This window comes from Perca fluviatilis, chromosome 6 (genome assembly GCF_010015445.1).
Source record: "Perca fluviatilis chromosome 6, GENO_Pfluv_1.0, whole genome shotgun sequence".
NCBI lineage: Eukaryota > Metazoa > Chordata > Actinopteri > Perciformes > Percidae > Perca > Perca fluviatilis.
The window spans coordinates 4,498,015-4,517,662 of NC_053117.1; the positions used below are offsets into that span (position 1 = coordinate 4,498,015).

Below are 19,648 nucleotides of genomic sequence, written 5' to 3' on the forward strand. Positions count from 1 at the left end.
GATTGGTGTATATTGCATTGCACTGTTTGTGATGGGAAGAACCCACGCTGGAACCCTAACGAATGTTTTGTTTGTGAGCTTGCTCCTACTCATAGAAGTGGGCCTTGGATATGGAGAGGAAGGTGCAGTCTTTGTGAGCCCGGACACTGAAGATAAGGGGCTCCCCCGTGAGGACAGCCAGGTGACCCACCAACTCTCCTGGGTGGGTGACAAACAGCAGGGTCTCCTCCTCACGGTCTATCATACGCTGGTAAACATGGAGCAACCCCGAGATGATAAATGCCACGCTCACATCCTGTAAGAGAAGAAGAACAAGAAATAGTCAGGATGAGAAGTACACACACATCCATGTAAAGAGTTGTGGGAAATAAAGGAAAGTGGTATCTCCCAAAAAAGCCTGGGGAAAAAAGCTAAGTGCAGAGAATATTTGTCAAATTATGATTTCTGATATGTGTAATTTATTTTCGGAACTTCCGCCAATCAACTGCTGCTCAATCAGCGGCAAGGAAAAATACCCTTTCTACTCCTCCCCCAACACCCACAGAGTTTGCCTTATTTTTGTTAACCTTTAAGAAGAAAAAGGAAAAGACATAATTTATTAATCCCTCAAGGTGAAATTGTATTTTACCCTCTGTTGGTACAAACATTACACACACATGCCCAGGACCTATACATACACTAGTTGGACGGATGTCAGACAGAGTTACTGCAGGTTTCGCCAAGTCAAATTTAAGACTTTTTCAGACCTTTTTAAGACCATAATGAATGAACTTTAAACAAATAAAAATCTGTTTTATGTCTGTAGTACAATCCGAAAGAGAACAATAACACAAAAGCGGATTGGCTGCAAAATAAGTTGCATGTTGGTCTCATTTCTCGTTGTAATACAGTGAATTATATTTGGACTGGCGAAAGAAAGAACATCAAAAAACATTCTAAAGCGCTGCAGGAGCATTTTAATGAGCATTTTAATGAGCATTAGAGGTAGGGTTGCGCGTAGGGAAATTAAGACCTGTTTTATTTAAGACCTAGAACACCAAACTTCAGCAAATTTAAGACTTTTTAAGGCCTAAAATTTGGATTTTGAAATTTTAGACTTTTTAAGACCCCATGCAAACCCTGGTCAGAGTGAGGGGGCTGTCCATGGACAGGGGCACCAGCAGTTTGGAGTTCAGTGCCTTGCACAATGGGTTTTCCAGCTACCATTCCAACCAACAACCATGTTCCTCGGCCTCCTCATGGTGCTGCTAATGGCATAATGAAAACAACCAATCTGAGCCAAGGAGCTTCTAACACAGTGTCAATGACTGCTCGTGAATCTTAATTCATATTTCAATCAGTGAACAGCGCTGCCTGGTATGACAGTTTGATGGGAGTTCACGAGCAGCCATTGACACTGTGTTAAAGACTCCTCGGCTCTGATGTTGTTTTACTTCAGGCGCGGACCAAACTTGCAAATGCCATTACAAGCACTAGGGGGAGATGAATAAATTAAATATGTGTAATGTGAAAGTTTGTTAGACCTCAAGAGCACCTTTCACACATACACTGCAAAACTGAACTTATCTAGACGTTACCCGGCGGAGATGAGAATGCAAATGTCTGACGCACTTTACTTTTACTTCACTAATTCTCCTGACAATGTCCCGGAGTTCAAATGCAAAAAGAACTAAGGATACACACTATGTGTTTTTGTGAGAAACCGTGAATGTAATCAAACTGAAAAAAGGAAACTCCACAGGGCACCTTTAATAAACGTACATTTTGTTTATCCAAATTTAAGTTAGTTATTCTCCTTCATGTTGCTTCCCCCAGGGTTTTACGCTCAAGCAAAAACCCTGGACTGATGCCGTGTGCAGGTCTGTAATGTTTAAAGCCATCACACTGTGGAACAGCCTGCCAACTATTATAGTGGAGGCACCCAGTAAGGGTTAGGGGTTTTAAAAGACTACTTAGAAAACACTTAAACAATAACTAAACATTATTTAATCTAACTATGATGGGATATTATTGTTGAAATGTGATTATATTCTATTTGACCCTAATTTACGAAACATGTACACAGCTATATTCTTTTACTTGCATTATATGTCTTGTTTTAAATGTATGTAAAATGTATATTTGGTATTTTTTAAGTATATTTTGTGATTGTTTTATGTGGACCCAAGGAAGAGTAGCTGCTACATTATTAGCAGCTAATGGGCATCCGAATAAAGTAATAAAGGAATAAAGAAGTCAAATCAGAAGTCTTATCAAAGTGGAAATATTGCATCTATAGTGACAAATCATTTCCACATAAGAATAACACATATAATGTATCAGTAAAAGATAAAATGTAGCCGTGTCACTGCACCTGCACATTGTTAAAAGATAAACTTTTTTTACACTGATGCTTTAATAAACAGTCTGTCCCACAGAGAGCAACACATTGAGAGGTGGGTTTGTGTCTGACCTGGTCTCCCTGGTTGGCCACAACAGAACCAGCTTTGACCTGCCGGAGATTCACCCTCCCCTCCAGCAGACTGGCGTCCTGATAAAATAGCAGTACATATTAAAAATCACAGGGAAATGTCTTTTTAACAATCTCAAGTGCTTGACCAAACATGGATTCATAATTACAAAACTGTTGCCAGATCACCTAAACCAGGGGGGGTGTCAAACTCAATTTCGCTAAGGACCTCACTGACAAATAAGAAACACATTAAGGGCCAGACGTGTATAGTTTATTGACATGATTTTATTTAATCAAATAGCTTTGACTATATTATTGCATGTCTAATATAGCCTCCCCCTTACAGTTTGGTCAACGTAAAGCTCTAAAGAAGTCAGCAAAAAGTTCCTTAGCCACCATAAAATTCAGCAAAACAATAATTACATTTGTTTTTTTTACAGCAACCTGTTTCACAGCCTGAATATGAAAACTCTCTGATTCTGTGTGAATTTCTGAGTCTCAAAGTCGGCACATCTGACAAATTCTGCTTTGAGTGTTGCATAATTTGTTTGAAAATCAGTTTCCCTTTTTTTTGGTTTGGCGCACAACTAGGTGGGCCAAAATGTATTGTGAACCTAAATCGATATGCGGACCAGATCAACGTTTGTGAGGGGCCTTGAGTTTGACACTTCACCTAAACAAATTATATTTATTATTAGTCATTTTTCACAGATTTGTTTTATAGTATTTCACCGTTGCTGTTACATTTTTCCCTGTTTAAAACAAGAATGAGGATCAAATATTTTAAACCGGTGAACTTTGTGTGCTGAACAGACAATCACAGTTTGTACCTACCTGTATTTGGAGCACCTGCAGCAGATCCTTTTTGGCAGCTTGGAAAATGGCATTAACTTTATTATGCTGGACATTTCCTCCTCCAGCATCACTATAGTAGTAAACAGCTGATGGAGTGTCCTGCATCGTCACACTCTTCTTTAGAATAGACTGAGGAGACAGAAAAGTGTAATTAAGACTTCAGGCCCTTTAGAAAGGCACTTAACCACAAACTAAGTGATCATTCTAAGTAACAATTCCCTGTATATGCCTATGCAGTATACTAAAAAGATCCATTAAATCCACTGTGTAACATTGTATTGCACTGTTTTTATAAGCATTATTTTGCTTAGGCTAAGTCTATATCAAAGTGGCATAATAATTTGCTTGATCATACAAATACACAACTAAAAAGCATGGCTGACGCTCAGGTCCTTTAACTCAATAGTTACAAGGACATTGTTATTGGGGAATACAGAGGAGTCAGACAGCGTAAAAAAACGCCCAGGAGCATAATCTCAGTGCAGTGCCGATCTGTAGCAGAGCTGAGATGCTATGGCTTCTTTGGCATGAATCAGTACTTCCACTAACAGTCAGTCAGGATGAGGACAGTTTCCTTGGACAAATGAACACGACTGATGACGTACTCACAGCTGTGTATTCCCAACCTGGTCCTGTGCTCTCTAAAACTCTCTCCCTTCTCATTACTCACACCACAACATTGTTAGAAAACCACTCATTATGACATACTGTATATTTTGCTCTTTTTGTCATTTGGTGCAAATGGGATTTTTGTGAAACGGTCTAACTTGCATTAGACTAATCTAGGAGCGAAACTAGGATCACTAGTCTAAAATATCTCTGTGTAAGTGGCCCCAGATGTTCAACACCTGGATTCAAACCAGCAGCAAGGGCAAGAAAGAAAATCCTTATCCAGAGACCTTCACAGGATTGTGAGCAAGAGAATCCTCTTTGTCAACTTTGGCCTGTTCATACACTGTGTTGAGGTTCACTGACATGTCACCTGCATAACACAAAAGGTTCACAGTCATCATATTGCTCATGAAGGTTCAGTATCAGCAACAATACTCTTTTATTATTATTATAGCCAGATGGACAAGCATCTCCCCATGCCAATGTGTCTCAGAGGCTGCAGTATTTGTTGTACTGTAGATAAGGGGTCTTCAACATGTTTTAAGCCAAGGAACCCTTATGCTAACTACTACATATATTGTATAAAATGAAGTTGCATATTAAACTGGGCCTAAAATAACACGTAGGGCGCCCTAAAGCCTTTATACATACCTTTTTGGTGCACTAAACTTTTACAATAGCCTTAGAATTGTTGCCATTATTTTATAAATCATGTTTTAATTTTAAACATACATGTGGCACAGTTAATCCTCAGGATGAACTGGATCTGTGGATGGCTACCTTAGACACTACCTTACCTATAGGCTAGTTAGCCTATCATCAGTGGGGATTTATATTTGCTAATAATATGTCGGATTCATTTTGGAAAAAAACTTTCAAAAATTAACAATAATTTGGTGGCCCCCCTGCACTGACTCTGAGGACCCCCCTAGGGGTCCCGGACCTCCTGTTGAAGATTCCTGCTGTAGAGACCTGCTAATGCTACTGATGGTGCTAGTTTTAACTGGAGCAGCATTTCAAAACAGATTTCTCATGTTTCCTAACAACTCAGATATCTTGTAGAAGCCTTTCCTTGCTAAATTACTTTTCAATCAAGTTTGATTCAGGTTTGGCAATTTGTTTGGCGGATTTTCAATTTAATTCAAATAACTTTATTTGTCGCCGAGGGGCAATTATACACAAGAGGATTAAGGCCACATGTGAAAATGTTATTTCAGTTCTAAGTTTAAAGTCAGAATTCTGAGATTAAAGAATTTCTCAGAACTGAAATAAAATGTTCACATGTGGACCTAATCCTCTTCCGTACAATTAAAATGAGTAGCACATAAAAGGACAATTCACAGATATGGTACAATATGAATAAGTAGATCAATAAATAAGTAATGCATTGCGTAACGCTGTGAATTATAAAGAGCTAAAGATCATAAAAGTCATTAAAACCATAATGAAAAAGGTGCTGTGGTGCAGTTCTTAACTTTGAATGGAATCAGTCTTAATTCTTTGATAAGCATAAAACTTGCGAAGAAAGTAAAGAAAATCAAAACATCTCAAATGTGTATACAGTGCCTTGCGAAAGTATTCGGCCCCCTTGAACTTTTCGACCTTTTGCCACATTTCAAGCCTCAAACATAAAGATATAAAACTGTAATTTTTTGTGAAGAATCAACAACAAGTGGGACACAATCATGAAGTGGAACGAAATTTATTGGATATTTCAAACCTTTTAAACAAATAAAAAACTGAAATATTGGGCGTGCAAAATTATTCAGCCCCCTTAAGTTAATACTTTGTAGCGCCACCTTTTGCTGCGGATTACAGCTGTAAGTCCGCTGGGTATGTCTCTATCAGTTTTCACATCGAGAGCTGACATTTTTGCCCATTCCTCCTTGCAAAACAGCTCGAGCTCAGTGAGGTTGGATGGAGAGCGTTTGTGAACAGCAGTTTTCAGTTCTTTCCACAGATTCTCGGTTGGTTCAGGTCTGGACTTTGACTTGGCCATTCTAACACCTGGATATGTTTATTTGTGAACCATTCCATTGTAGATTTTGCTTTATGTTTTGGATCATTGTCTTGTTGGAAGACAAATCTCCGTCCCAGTCTCAGGTCTTTTGCAGACTCCATCAGGTTTTCTTCCAGAATGGTCCTGTATTTGGCTCCATCCATCTTCCCATCAATTTTAACCATCTTCCCTGTCCCTGCTGAAGAAAAGCAGGCCCAAACCATGATGCTGCCACGACCATGTTTGACAGTGGGGATGGTGTGTTCAGGGTGATGAGCTGTGTTGCTTTTACGCCAAACATAACGTTTTGCATTGTTGCCAAAAAGTTCGATTTTGGTTTCATCTGACCACAGCACCTTCTTCCACATGTTTGGTGTGTCTCCCAGGTGGCTTTTGGCAAACTTTAAACGACACTTTTTATGGATATCTTTAAGAAATGGCTTTCTTCTTGCCACTCTTCCATAAAGGCCAGATTTGTGCAGTATACGACTGATTGTTGCCACCTCAGCTGTAGATCTCTGCAGTTCATCCAGAGTGATCATGGGCCTCTTGGCTGCATCTCTGATCAGTCTTCTCATTGTATGAGCTGAAAGTTTAGAGGGACGGCCGGGTCTTCGTAGATTTGTAGTGGTCTGATACTCCTTCCATTTCAATATTATCGCTTGCACAGTGCTCCTTGGGATGTTTAAAGCTTGGGAAATCTTTTTGTATCCAAATCCGGCTTTAAACTTGTCCACAACAGTATCTCGGACCTGCCTGGTGTGTTCCTTGTTCTTCATGATGCTCTCTGCGCTTTACACGGACCTCTGAGACTATCACAGAGCAGGTGCATTTATCGGAGACTTGATTACACACAGCTGGATTCTATTTATCATCATTAGTCATTTAGGTCAACATTGGATCATTCAGAGATCCTCACTGAACTTCTGGAGAGAGTTTGCTGCACTGAAAGTAAAGGGGCTGAATAATTTTGCACGCCCACTTTTTCAGTTTTTTATTTGTTAAAAAAGTTTGAAATAGCCAATGAATTTCGTTCCACTTCATAATTGGGACCCACTTGTTGTTGATTCTTCACAAAAAATTACAGTTTTATATCTTTATGTTTGAGGCCTGAAATGTGGCAAAAGGTCGAAACGTTCAAGGGGGCCGAATACTTTCGCAAGGCACTGTATGTATAAAAGTGATGCTGTGTGTTGAGTATACCTGTAACAGCCATTGGGGTGGATTGCGAGCGAGATTTCTTGTATTTAGATGTTGATGTGTCCGAGAAGCTGGATAAAATAATTTTTTTTTTTGTTGTTTTTTGTAAAAAAAAAAAAAAAAAAATTACTGCAGCCTGACAGTGAAATGTTGAGTGAAGGCTGTAGTTTCTGACCTGTGTCACTTTTTTCGGAGCCCAGATCATCAGAGTGGGAAGGCTGCCTGCGGTGGCCTCTGTGTGGATGACCCTCACCCAGAACATGGGCCAGCGACACCAAAGAGATGGCTTGGCTCTCCTGTAACACACACATAAATCAATATTTAAACGTTCTCTAAATATGTGCTAAGGTTACATTTATATAGTGGAATTAGCTGTGATCCATCTCTGACATCATGATCCAAAAGTTTATTTCTACTGTATTACGGTAACACTTTACAATAAGTTACACAAAAAATAGGTAGTTAATGATTTTTCAGAAGGGTGGTTACTCTTTCAAAAAACAGTAACTACCCTTCTGAAAAACAGTAACTAATCATTAACTACTAACTAATTACTTTAATCAATTCAATTTAATTTATTTATTGTGTCAAATCACAACAGGAGTTATCTCAGGACACAAAATCCCAATAGAGTAGGTCTAAACCACGCTCTATAATAATATAAGACCCAAAAAATCAAGCTGTGTAATAGAAAAAGTATGCAGCTCAACAACATGATACTATAGATTGAACAGAAAGACATCATACAGGTTGTCTCATTGGAACTACAGTCGCGCGAGCTGTAGTTCCAATGAGACAACCTGTAGGGGGACCGAAGAGAGAAAAGTTACATAGTATGCCTTTAACTAATGCAGTGGATTTAAAAACAATAAACATGCTCAGTTTGATACTGAACATGATAGATACTGATAATACTGTAAATATGAGTAAATGGAGATTTACGTCAACCGCAATCACACTGACTGGACATGGAATAAGGACACCTCTCTCAACTCAGTGTAAGTAAACGCAGGAAATACGTACAGGAAAAACAGCGTAAGGAAAGACATTGAAGAAACCTTGGGAAGACTCACTAAAGAAGGAACCTCCGTCCAAAGCAGGCAGCACAACACTGTAGACGGTGTAGCATACTACTATTTGGTTTCAATCTTTCCAGAAGCCTAGCTTCATCTTTGAATGGTAACTTTAAGTGTGTGCTATAACAACACAAGAAATGTCCAAGCGCTTTAAGGATCCACCGACTTTCTCACATCTTTTTTTCTATGTATTGTGTAGAGAATATTGGGGACTTCAACTTTACATTCTGATCTCAACTCTGATCTCTGATTCAGGAAACTACAAACACCTGGGGTTAGATTAACAATACATTTAACACTCGTAAAAGGTTTTCTGTACTGTTCCACATTGATATAATAATAATCATAACTTTATTTGTATAGCAAGGAAGACGTAATACTCCAAACCACCGCCTTTGACTCTTTTCCTGCTTCCAACGTTAGCTACATGACTGCTGGATATAGACACTATATAGTATTAAGCTGCTGTGAGCTGTAGCCTACATTCACCACTTCTAACCAGAGGCAGAACATAACGTAACTCGGAGATTATTCCTTACAGCGCTATGCAATGCGAGAAAATCTCAGAGCTGAACCAGGCAGACACAGCACTTTTCATCAGACTCACCCTGGGTCGGGTTAATTAAGGCTAGCCACTAGCCAGTAATTGACAATTGGAAAGTGAGGTAATCCACATCTTTGCACAATCCTTATCAGTCAAACCACAGTCTGGAGCACAGTTTGAAAAAAATAAAACAGTACCGGGTTGAAGAGCTCAGTGGTCAAACCAAGGTAGTTGTGTAAGGCAAGGAAGGTCACTCTCTGGAGACGCACCATGATGATCTACGGAGGACAGAAAATACAGACTATACTGTTACAACCTAAGAAATATCTTTGTATTAACAGTTGTAGGACTGTATATTTTAACAGAAAATGTCCATAGAACGTGATTCATAGTTGTATTTCTGTTTATTTTTTGTTCATTTGGAATTTCAGCGTTAAGTAACTGTGTGGGAAAATGAACAACGTGCTTGTTTTATTGGAAGTCTAGTAGTTTAAAAATGTTGTCTGGGTTGTTCATGTGTTACATATGTGAATTTTTGTTGGATATCACTAATGCCAGCTAACGTAGTGAGCTGTTCGCAACACCATTATCGTAGTTATTAACCAGCACTTGGATAAGAGAGCGTCAAAAAAAGTGTTCATAATTAATGTTTTAGAATTAATTGAAGCTTGGTTTTCTTTTAAGAAGTTTACTAACTGAGTAGCTTTGCACGAAAGAACTTTGAATAACAGAATGTGTTTTGTATTTTTACTGTAGCGACACACAAAGTTTCTGTTTTTCAATTACGGGACAAAGTCCGGGTAATGAGCTTGCAGGACTTTTTCTGTTATTTTACGGCCTTATTTCTTAGAATGCAGTGTCAAAAAAGGGAATATGGATACATATTCTGAAGCTGCCTGTGCTTTTGTTAAGCAATGCCTGTAGCTCACTTGATAAATGAAATGCTTCTCATTGTCAGTGGACACTTGACACTTACCTGGATGACACGGACCATAGTTTCAGGATATTTGTCAAAGACTGATTGGAAGGCTGCAGCTGGGAGTCGCAGGATAGTGGTGGCAACTGCAGCTCTTGCAGACACTGTTTTGTAAGGTGCTGGATAGCCCTGAAATACAGATACAGTAATACAGTGTGTGGAGAAAAAATAATGTTGTGAGTAATAATAATCTTCACAAAACAGAATTAAATTGACAAGATGAACTACATATGGACAATGAAAAAAGTGAATAAAAGAAGGGCTGATGTACTGAATGATTAAACCAATATAATGAGATACAGAATTTGTCCAGAATTTAGACAACCATTCCAGTAAAAACAAGTCTAAAAATGAAAGCATTTAGAAGTGTTCATGTCAAACATGTATCTATAAATGAAGGAATCTCTGTCTGTCTTTCTGTTTGTCCTTCGCATATCCCGGGAACCATTCATCCGATCTACTTCACACTTGGGTGTACTGCTGGGGACCGAATGGCAAGCATTGTCGAACTTGGTGCAATTTAGACATGCGACACGGTCAATTATAATAAACGTTGAATAAACAAGGAAACAGCTGTGCAGCAGCGGATTCAAGGCTCTGTGGACTAAAAGCATGTCGTCCGCAGCGGACTCCCAGTCACTTATTTGAAAGAGAATGCCTCCGCTAAGTTCATTACACCGTTGTTTCTGTCTGGTGCGTTTGTGTGTGTGTGCGTGTGTGCAGGTGTGTTTTTCAGGGGCGGATTTAGTGATGCACCATCTTGCTTTACTTTGCACCCTTTGTGTAAGATATAATACCGCCCAGTCCTGCATTTGAAAATCCTGCATTCAAATGTTTACTTCAAGCGAAAGAGGCATTATCAGCACAATGTCCTTAAAAGGTATAACGTGTTACTTTGATTGGTTGGGTCAACGAATTTCCAGAATAATTGCTAAAACATCTGGCCGACGTCCCTCACCTGCTGCTCTCTGTGTTTTGCCGTTGTCTAACTCCGTTCTCTTCGGGAAACAACAACAAACTTCCAGCTAGCAAGGTACACGCTGAAAGCGGCAAGTTTTGAAGAAAATTTTAATCGTGCAACAAGGCTGGCCTGCCCGGTTCTTTCTTGGAATGATTGTTAAGATTTACAAAGAATATGTTTAGGGCATTTCCTCTCTAACTGGGACGTTTTGGGACCGATTGGTGGGATTGCTGTGGACGTAGTACACACACAAGTAAGAGCAGATGACGTTTAACCATGTGTCCAGCTAATTTAAATAGCTCATGTTACTGTATTGTGTCAACAGTTAACTTCCATTAAAGATTGTATGTGGCATTTTCTTTGGCGGGGTGCAAATGTTCCACCAAAACAAGTTCCTCCTCAAGACCATTTAGCAGAGCCACTGTCTGCTCCGTCCAGAGCTTAGCACCGCCCAAGACGATTAAGATTGGTTCAAAGAAATGCCAACAACCCAGACGTTTTTTTTTTCCTATCCTGGAATGTATGTGTGGTGTAGACAGACCTTTCTCCACAGCGCCATGGAGATAGAGCTGGCTATGCGAGACTATGTGCAATGTGACAGCTAATTTCCACCAAAGAAAATCTGTTCTAAAATACAGCCACATTACATGTGAGGATGAAGACATACAGTGATGATGTCCAGGATACTGAGCAAACTGTGAACACTGTCTCCTGGTAAAACGTCCTTCACCACAGCGTCGGTACCATCCTGCAGTAAAAAAACACACACAACATGAGAGCAGAACGACAGTCACAACACAAGTACGGGTTCCAACAACTTTCATATTTTCCTCACTGATCACTCATATATTGTCATTACAATATAGTCCTTATTATGAGTTAAGAGCATAATAAGAATGTTAAGAATGTCTGTTCAAAATCCTGAAATGTTTTGGTGTAGTGATGACAACATAACTGAGTGGTTGTTTAAACTGAATGTACATAAGTTGGTGACCTTTGTCTCTAAAGCATGGGCAAAACGACTCAAAGGTTTATTTGTTTAATATATGTCATTTTTGTTGCTATTCGGGTATCTGGTCCCTTGCTGTAAATAATAGTGTCTTGTAAGCCTATGAAGGCTAGGCCTTTTTTCTTTCAGGCATGACACAATAATAAAATATTTTTCATTCATTCAATACACACAAAACAGCAAAGATAACAAGTACTAATCCTGATCCTAATCGCTGAGTGTGAAATATTCTGCTGGTTTCTGTGAAGCAGTAGGTGTTGTGGTGGTCTTACACTCTCACGGATGCACAGCTCCAGGCGGCCATCTTGAACCACGTAAATACTGTCATCAGTGTCCCCCGGTCGGAAGAGTCCCTCTCCCTGATGCAGCTGGATCAGCACCATGTGACGACACAGCTCCAGGAAAAGAGGCTTCTCGAAGTGGCCAAGCACCCTGGTTACAACACACGTGCGCATACGGTGTAGTTCTATTACTGCTAATGATAATATACACAAATGTATTAGTCACTATGTCACTACAGCACTATGCAAATTTCAGGTAAACTGTGTCATATCAAATATATAACAAATGCAATTTAGATTCTGAGACCATAGATGTACAACAGTCAACCGATGCAGTATGATGGTCTTTCCTCCATTGCATTTAGCAAGAAAATCAGCCGTATGTCCTTAAGATTTCAGTCCTGGTAGGTCCTGTAGTTACTGCTAAGTGTGTTTTAATAATACATGTTGCAGACTTCTGTTAAAATACAGTGTATCAGCCACTGGGGGCAGAAAACAACCCTAAAGTAGCCATCAGAAATGCAACCGAGGAAGAAGAGGGACTGGTGTACGTGTTAACAGCTCAGCGTGGACTCATTATGTCATGTTGTTTCATCAAGACAATAGACGGCGATTCTCCACAGGGTTGCGTAGCTGGGGGGTGGGTGGGGGGGGTCAATGAAACGGCCCATTTGTGTGACATCCTGTTGTGTTCTTTAACCCTCCAATGTAGCACAAGTAGACTTTTTATTTCACAACTACTGTTTTCCCATCAGATCTTTTACAGATCTCCACATTTCCAAGCGCAATTGAAGGCAGCTTCACGGAGAAAGAGAGAAAGAAAAGAGACGAACGAGACGGCAAAACTTGCCACCCCCCGCCGCAGCCTAACTGCACTACCCCCATTCAAAATGGATGGAAAGACCTGCGTTTTTGCCGTAGCATCTGACTGCCAACGCAGGCTGTGTGAATGCCCACTAAGATCAACAAAGTCGGCCAACACGGTCAAACCATAATCAGGATTGAATTATGACTTCCGCAATAAGTGAAAAGTGTGCATGGATCAACTTGGGTCTTTCACATCATGTCCAGTATGTGCATGCATAGTTAACTGTGAATCTGCTCTGCGTTGGTACTCTATTTGAATCCGAAGCAGGAAAGGTGGATTCCACCTGTAACAATAGAGCTGAAACAACTACTATGATGATCGATTAATCTTTTCAAATATAAATAAAACAGTGTGTGGAGAAAAAATGGGTGCGGTGTAGCGGTGGGGAAAAAATCTATACAGCATAGTATCGCGATATTTTCTGTGGCAATACTGTATCGATACACAGAGGGCCAAGTATCGATCGTTTATTATATATACTGTATATGTTGGTCAGTCGGTCTGCTTGACAATCCCATTTTGCAGCAATAAAATTGAAGTGAGATGAACAAACAGAAATGTATTTTTTTAGATGAAACAGATGTTGACAAAGTTTCCTTTGTGGGACATCATTTGAAATTGGGAACAATTTGAAGTTTGAAAAAGGTAATAAATTGCAATATATCACAGAATATTGCAATATGTTTAAAATCACCATAATATCGTATCGTGACAAAAGTATCGTGATGATATCGTATCGTGAGGCCTCTGGTGATTCCCACCCCTAGTGCTGTGAATAATAAAACACAGACAATACTTATAACATTGAATGTTATTAAAACAGTTGGATATCAATTCTCTGTCTGTTCACTGACTGACTGGAAATCACATTTTAATAAACTGACTATTAATTAAAAGGTGTCATTACATGGCCTTGTTGAACACTTGATTCTTTTTTTTTTTTTTTTAAACCTCTTTTTATTGAGAAATATAGATTATGAACAGACACATCGTTACAGATATGAGTTTTTCCTTTTTCTTGCACAAAACAGTCCCCTCTCAACCCACCCCATCCCACCCCGACTGGACCAAATAAGAAATGATTAACAATGCAGACAATTATAAAGAAAATACATACTTAGAATTGAAACATAAACAAATATAATTACCGTGAAGGACGGCACGCCTTCAAAACTCTGTGACGACACACCATAGGGGAATACTATAGCCAGGTGTCTATATATAGTGCAGCTTGAATATGGAGGGGGGCAGTCAATCCTTCAGAGTCGGCCAGGATGGTCACTCACTACACCGGTAGGGCCTGGAGGTTGCTAAAGTATGACAATAGAGATTCCCACACTGAGAGGAATTTGTTAGAGCCTCTTATTGTAAATTTAATCTTCTCTAGATGTAAAAACAGCATTACATCCTTAAGCCATTGTGCTGCAGTGGGCGGGGAGCTTGACTTCCAAAGTAGCAAAATACGTCTACGTGCCAGTAAAGAGACAAATGCTATGATGTTGAGTTGATTTTGTGTCAAGTTTGTGCCTTCATCTGGTACACCAAATATGGCAACTGTAGCGCATGGTTCTAAAGCTGTCCTAAGCACTTCAGACATTACATCAAATATAGTTGACCAGTATCGTGCTAGTTTATGGCATGACCAAAACATGTGTGTCAAGTCTGCTACATTAACATGACATCTTACACATTTGCTATCAACATTAGGATAGAATGAGGATATCTTAGCTCTACACCAGTGTAGGCGGTAAAGAACTTTGAATTGAATTAAACCCAGTCTTGCACAGGAAGTGCTACTGTTCACTCTTGTTAGAGCTTTAGTCCAAACGTCTTCTGAGATTCCAGTTCCAAGTTCCTTTTCCCACGCAGTTCTGATCTTGTCTATCTTGACATCATCAAGTAACATAATCATCGAATATGAATGGGCTGTGAAACCTTTCAACCCAGAAGGAACTTCTAAAAGTGAGTCCACTAGGGATTTCTCCGGGAGAGCAGGAAATTGTGAGCTATGGCTCTTAGCAAATTGGCGGGCTTGAAAGTAACGGAATAAGTCCGTTTTTTGAAGGTTATATTTAGAACTCAAGTCATCGAAACTAGAAAATATGCCATTCCTGTAAAGATCCCCAAATCTGTGGATCCCTTTCCTATGCCATCCTGCAAAGGCCTGGTCTAATTTGGCTGGTAAAAACGTGTGATTGTTACACAGTGGGCTCTGGATCAAAAGTGTTCTCTTCATGTTAGCATGCCCTCTAAACTGAGTCCATATTCTGAGAGTGGAGATGACCACTGGGTTAGATGTAAACTGAAAAATCTTGACAGGGAGGCTAGATGTGACCAGAGCATGTAGAGAGGCCGACACACATGACCTTCTCTCCAACTCGCACCAATCTGTATCTGGAGATTGCACCCAATGTGTTATTTTGTGGATGTTTGCTGCCCAGTAATAGCTCCGAAGATTAGGGAGGGCCAACCCACCTACTGCTCTTGGTCGCTGGAGTAGGTCTTTACCTATCCTAGGAATCTTACCGTTCCATATGAATCTTGAAATTAATGTGTCTATCTGATGAAAAAAGGATTTTGATAAGAAAATAGGGAGACATTGAAACAAAAATAGAAACCTCGGTAATATATTCATTTTGACACAGTTCACTCTGCCAGCTAAGGTCAGATGTAAGATATCCCACCTTTGTAGATCTGCTTTAAGTTTGGCAATGAGTGGGGCAAAGTTCCCATCGAAAAGATCTTCGAAGACAGGAGTTATATTAGTGCCCAAATATTTGAAACCTGACCTTGATATATGAAATGGTAGAGCATGATCTGGGATCTTCCTCGCTGACTCATTTACAGGCAAACATTCGCTTTTTGATAAATTAAGTTTGTAGCCAGAGATCTGTCCAAAAGTGTGCAGCAGTGCAAGTATTTTATTGATACCTAACAGTGGGTCTGATATGTAGAGCAGCATATCATCCGCATAAAGGGATAGTTTATTTTCCACTCCCCATCTAGGAATACCCTGTATGGAGGGTGTAGATTTCAGGGCGAGGGACAATGGTTCTATTGCTAATGTAAATAAAAGTGGACTAAGTGGGCAACCTTGTCTGGTGCCTCTAGATAAGGGAAAATTTTGTGAGCGGAGCTGGTTTGTGATCACTGATGCTTGTGGGAAGGAGTAAAGAAGTTGGATCCACTGGCTAAATGTTTTACCAAAACCAAATTGTTTCAATGCAAAGAAAAGGTAATCCCATTCTACACGGTCAAAAGCTTTTTCCGCGTCTAACGACACCACTACTTCTGGTACGACATTAGGTGAAGGACTGTAAAGTACATTTAAAAGACGTCGCACATTAGAAAATAAATAACGCCCTCTAATGAAACCTGTCTGGTCGGTTGAAATCAGGCATGACAAGGGTGCCTCCAATCGCATCGCTAACAATTTCGAAAGTATTTTAACATCAGAATTTAACAGTGATACAGGTCGGTATGAACCACATTTAAATGCGTCCCTACCAGGTTTCAGCAAAAGAGTAATAGATGCTTCGGTAAGGGATCCTGGTAATTCACCTTGGGACAAGGAATGGTTAAACATATCTAATAACAGGGGGGCTAGTTGACCAGAAAATTTCTTATAAAAATCCATAGGGAAGCCATCTGGCCCTGGGGCCTTCCCATTTTGCATTGCAGAGATGGCAAAGGCAACTTCTTCAAGGCTTAGCGGTTGATCCAATTGCTCTTTTTGGCCATCAGAGAGGGTAGGAACTAGGGCTGGGCGATATGGACCAAAAGTCATATCCCGATATATTTTGGCTGAATATCGATATACGATATATATCCCGATATTTTTTTCCGCGAAGTGAGAGCAAATGTTCAGTCAAAGCCCAAATCAAATATGACATGTCACAAGTAGTTTCATAGAAACAGTTGCAAAATCAAATAAATAATAAACCGGTTTCTTCACCTGGTTCATGATTAAATGCTCAGCTGTTAAAATAACAATAAAATGTAAACCTAAATACTGTATAACAGGAGTACCTTTTTTGAAATCAAAGCTCCATAGGCTATTTGTGATTCGTTCCAAAGGTCAATTAAGCTTTAGATATTAATATAATCTACTTTGTTCAAAATGTAATGCCTCATGCCTGTAAGCCTAGGTTATAGTCCCATTCTTCCACTTGATACTGCTTCCACTTAAATAAACTTAAGATGAACTATCGACTACAAAACAAAGAAATTTATTATGATCGGTTCACAGATCTGAGTCCAAACGGAAACTTCACCCTTCTGAACTAAGAGTTTCTGCTTCAAGGTGAAGTTTAAACAGACTGAAATGTCCAGGCTCATTCCTCCACTATTTATTTCTGTATGTATTTATCGTGTTACATGTAATTTTAACGGGCACTGAGCTCCAGATCCTGCAGCCGCAGACGGTCGCTGCCCCCGCTGTAGCTTCTTTCCGTCCGCCTCGCCACGGCAAACTTAGTGGAACTTTCCGCCCGATATCGACATACAGTTCGTCCTGGACTACGTAAGATCCTACCGATCACCACTCTGTCTTTGGCTGGTCCGATCTGGATCAGCGGGGACCGAGCGCAGCAGCGAGGCGAGCTGTGTTTTTGCCGGGGAAGAGACGCGGCGGCGGCCACGGGGCTCTCCGCCTCCCGCTGCCGCCGGAGCTCAGATTGCTGGTCGAAGGCGGCATATATAATCATAAAACACATTGTCACCTGTTAAATGTTATCCATTGCTGTTTGTTCTTTTCATTTCCTCTATCGAACATAATGAAGCAGTACAAAAGTCCGGCATCTTTAGCGTTGATCTGAATGCTTCGGCCCCCTGTTCCAATATGGCGGCGGGTTTTGACGTATGTTTAGAACCTCACGGCGACATATCTATGGGAGCAAGGATCACATTTGAACTATATCGATATATGCGATATGGTCTAATTCCATATCTCATTAAAAAATATATCGATATATTTGTTTATATCGATATATCGCCCAGCCCTAGTAGGAACTCGTATTTTATCAAAAAAATTTACAAAGAGTGATGAGTCTTTAAGTGATTCTGAATTATACAAATCAAAATAATAATCTTTAAAAATATAATTTATTTTGAGAGGATCTGTAGTCAGTTTTCCTGTCGTGTCTTCGATTTGAGAAATATGTTGTGATGTCGATTTAGATTTTAGTCGATGAGCTAAAAGCCGGCCCGCTTTTTCACCATGTTCATAAAACATCCCACGCGATCGCATAATAAGTTGCTCTGTTTCCGAAGTAGAAAGTAAATTATATTGAGTTTGGAGGTCAATTCTTTCTTTATAGAGTGATGGGCTTAGAGATGTTGAACACTTCATATCTAGATCAAATATCAAATCTATTAACTGTTGTCTTTTTTTTTTCCTTTCTACTATCTGGTGGCGAATAGTGTTAGTTATTTCCCCTACTAACCACTTTAAATGTTTCCCAAAGTAATGACGGAGAAACTGAGTCTGACTTATTAGTTTCCAAAAACCTGCTGATGGCTACAGAGATTAAATTGCAGAACTTCCCATCTGACAGTAATGTAGAATTAAAGCGCCACTGAGGACGACCAGTGTAGTTGTGATCAAAAAAGAGATCCATAAGTATGGGGGCGTGGTCCGATTCTACGATGGCGGCGTATTCAACCTTCTCCAAGCAGCCCATGAGTTTTTTATCAATAAAAAAGTAATCAATTCTTGAGTACGAGTGATGAACGTTAGAATAGAAAGAAAAGGTCTTGCACTGAGGATTAAAGAGAACGCGGGATCCACATACTGCATGATCGAAAAATCTTGAAAATGTACTGGCCATTTTTGAAAGGGTATGTACTTTAGGGTTGGATCTGTCTAAGTTGGGGTCTATGACACAGTTAAAGTCACCCCCTAAAATCAGAAAATGATAATTTAGATCTGGCAATGTACAGACAAGTTGTTGCACAAACCCCACATCATCCCAGTTAGGAGCGTACAAGTTCACTAGTATAACCGGTGTCTGGAGAATCCGTCCGGGGACTATAACATAGCGGCCTTGTGGATCAGATATAGCACCAGAGGAGGCAAACTGAATTCTCTTGTGTATTAGTATTGCTGTCCCTCTTGCTTTAGAATTAAAGCTAGAGTGAAAGATTTGTCCCACCCACTGTTTTTTTAAACGTAGTTGATCAGATTTACGTAGGTGGGTTTCCTGAAGGAATATAATATCAGCCTTTAAATTCTTAAGGTGGGAAATATTTTAGATCTCTTTACTGGACTGTTGAGCCCTTTAACGTTCCATGATACAAACCTGATCGCTGACCCCCCACACCCACCCTTTAAATTGTTAGTCATAGCCACACAATAAAGTTATGAATACAGTGTTCAAGACTCATTTTGTTCATAACCATGCACATGTCACGCCTACCTCCCTCAACAGACAGCATATAATGAAATCCAAAAAGTTTACAGTAAATATAGAAAAGAAAAAAAGGTCCAGTCGTTAGCCCCCACATCCCCAAAACATTCCCTTTCTCTGCCAAACTGGCAGCACGCAGGATTCGTCCCACTTCTGAACACTTCCAACACTTCACCTTAATTTCCTAAACTTTGCTTTTGAGAGCTCCTGACTAAAATGGAACAAACAAACTCTGAACGTAAATCAAGCTCCAGTATTCAGCCCTATGTAATAACACGTGAACATGCCCTAATAGAATAACAAATCTGAATGTCTTAAAACACCCAGGGTTAATCATACATGACAACGTAGCAAATCAAGAATTACTGTAGGCGACACTGCGTTAGCTATGACTGTTACTTTACCCGG

The 19,648-nt window shown here is 39.8% G+C and overlaps 1 protein-coding gene across 1 annotated transcript in view; it reads right to left on the reverse strand.

Annotated features, from left to right (window-relative positions):
* Window positions 1-19,648, reverse strand: part of pnpla7b (patatin-like phospholipase domain containing 7b) — a 52,472-nt gene that overhangs the window by 20,740 nt on the left and 12,084 nt on the right. Inside the window, exons 8-17 of the mRNA XM_039802392.1 lie at window positions 11,957-12,116; window positions 11,343-11,423; window positions 9,715-9,843; window positions 8,936-9,016; window positions 7,281-7,414; window positions 7,122-7,189; window positions 4,207-4,289; window positions 3,287-3,436; window positions 2,453-2,530; window positions 90-295 (exon numbers count right to left, since the gene is read on the reverse strand). Coding sequence (XP_039658326.1) covers window positions 90-295; window positions 2,453-2,530; window positions 3,287-3,436; window positions 4,207-4,289; window positions 7,122-7,189; window positions 7,281-7,414; window positions 8,936-9,016; window positions 9,715-9,843; window positions 11,343-11,423; window positions 11,957-12,116 — 1,170 coding nt within the window. The remainder of the gene's footprint in view (window positions 1-89; window positions 296-2,452; window positions 2,531-3,286; window positions 3,437-4,206; window positions 4,290-7,121; window positions 7,190-7,280; window positions 7,415-8,935; window positions 9,017-9,714; window positions 9,844-11,342; window positions 11,424-11,956; window positions 12,117-19,648) is intronic.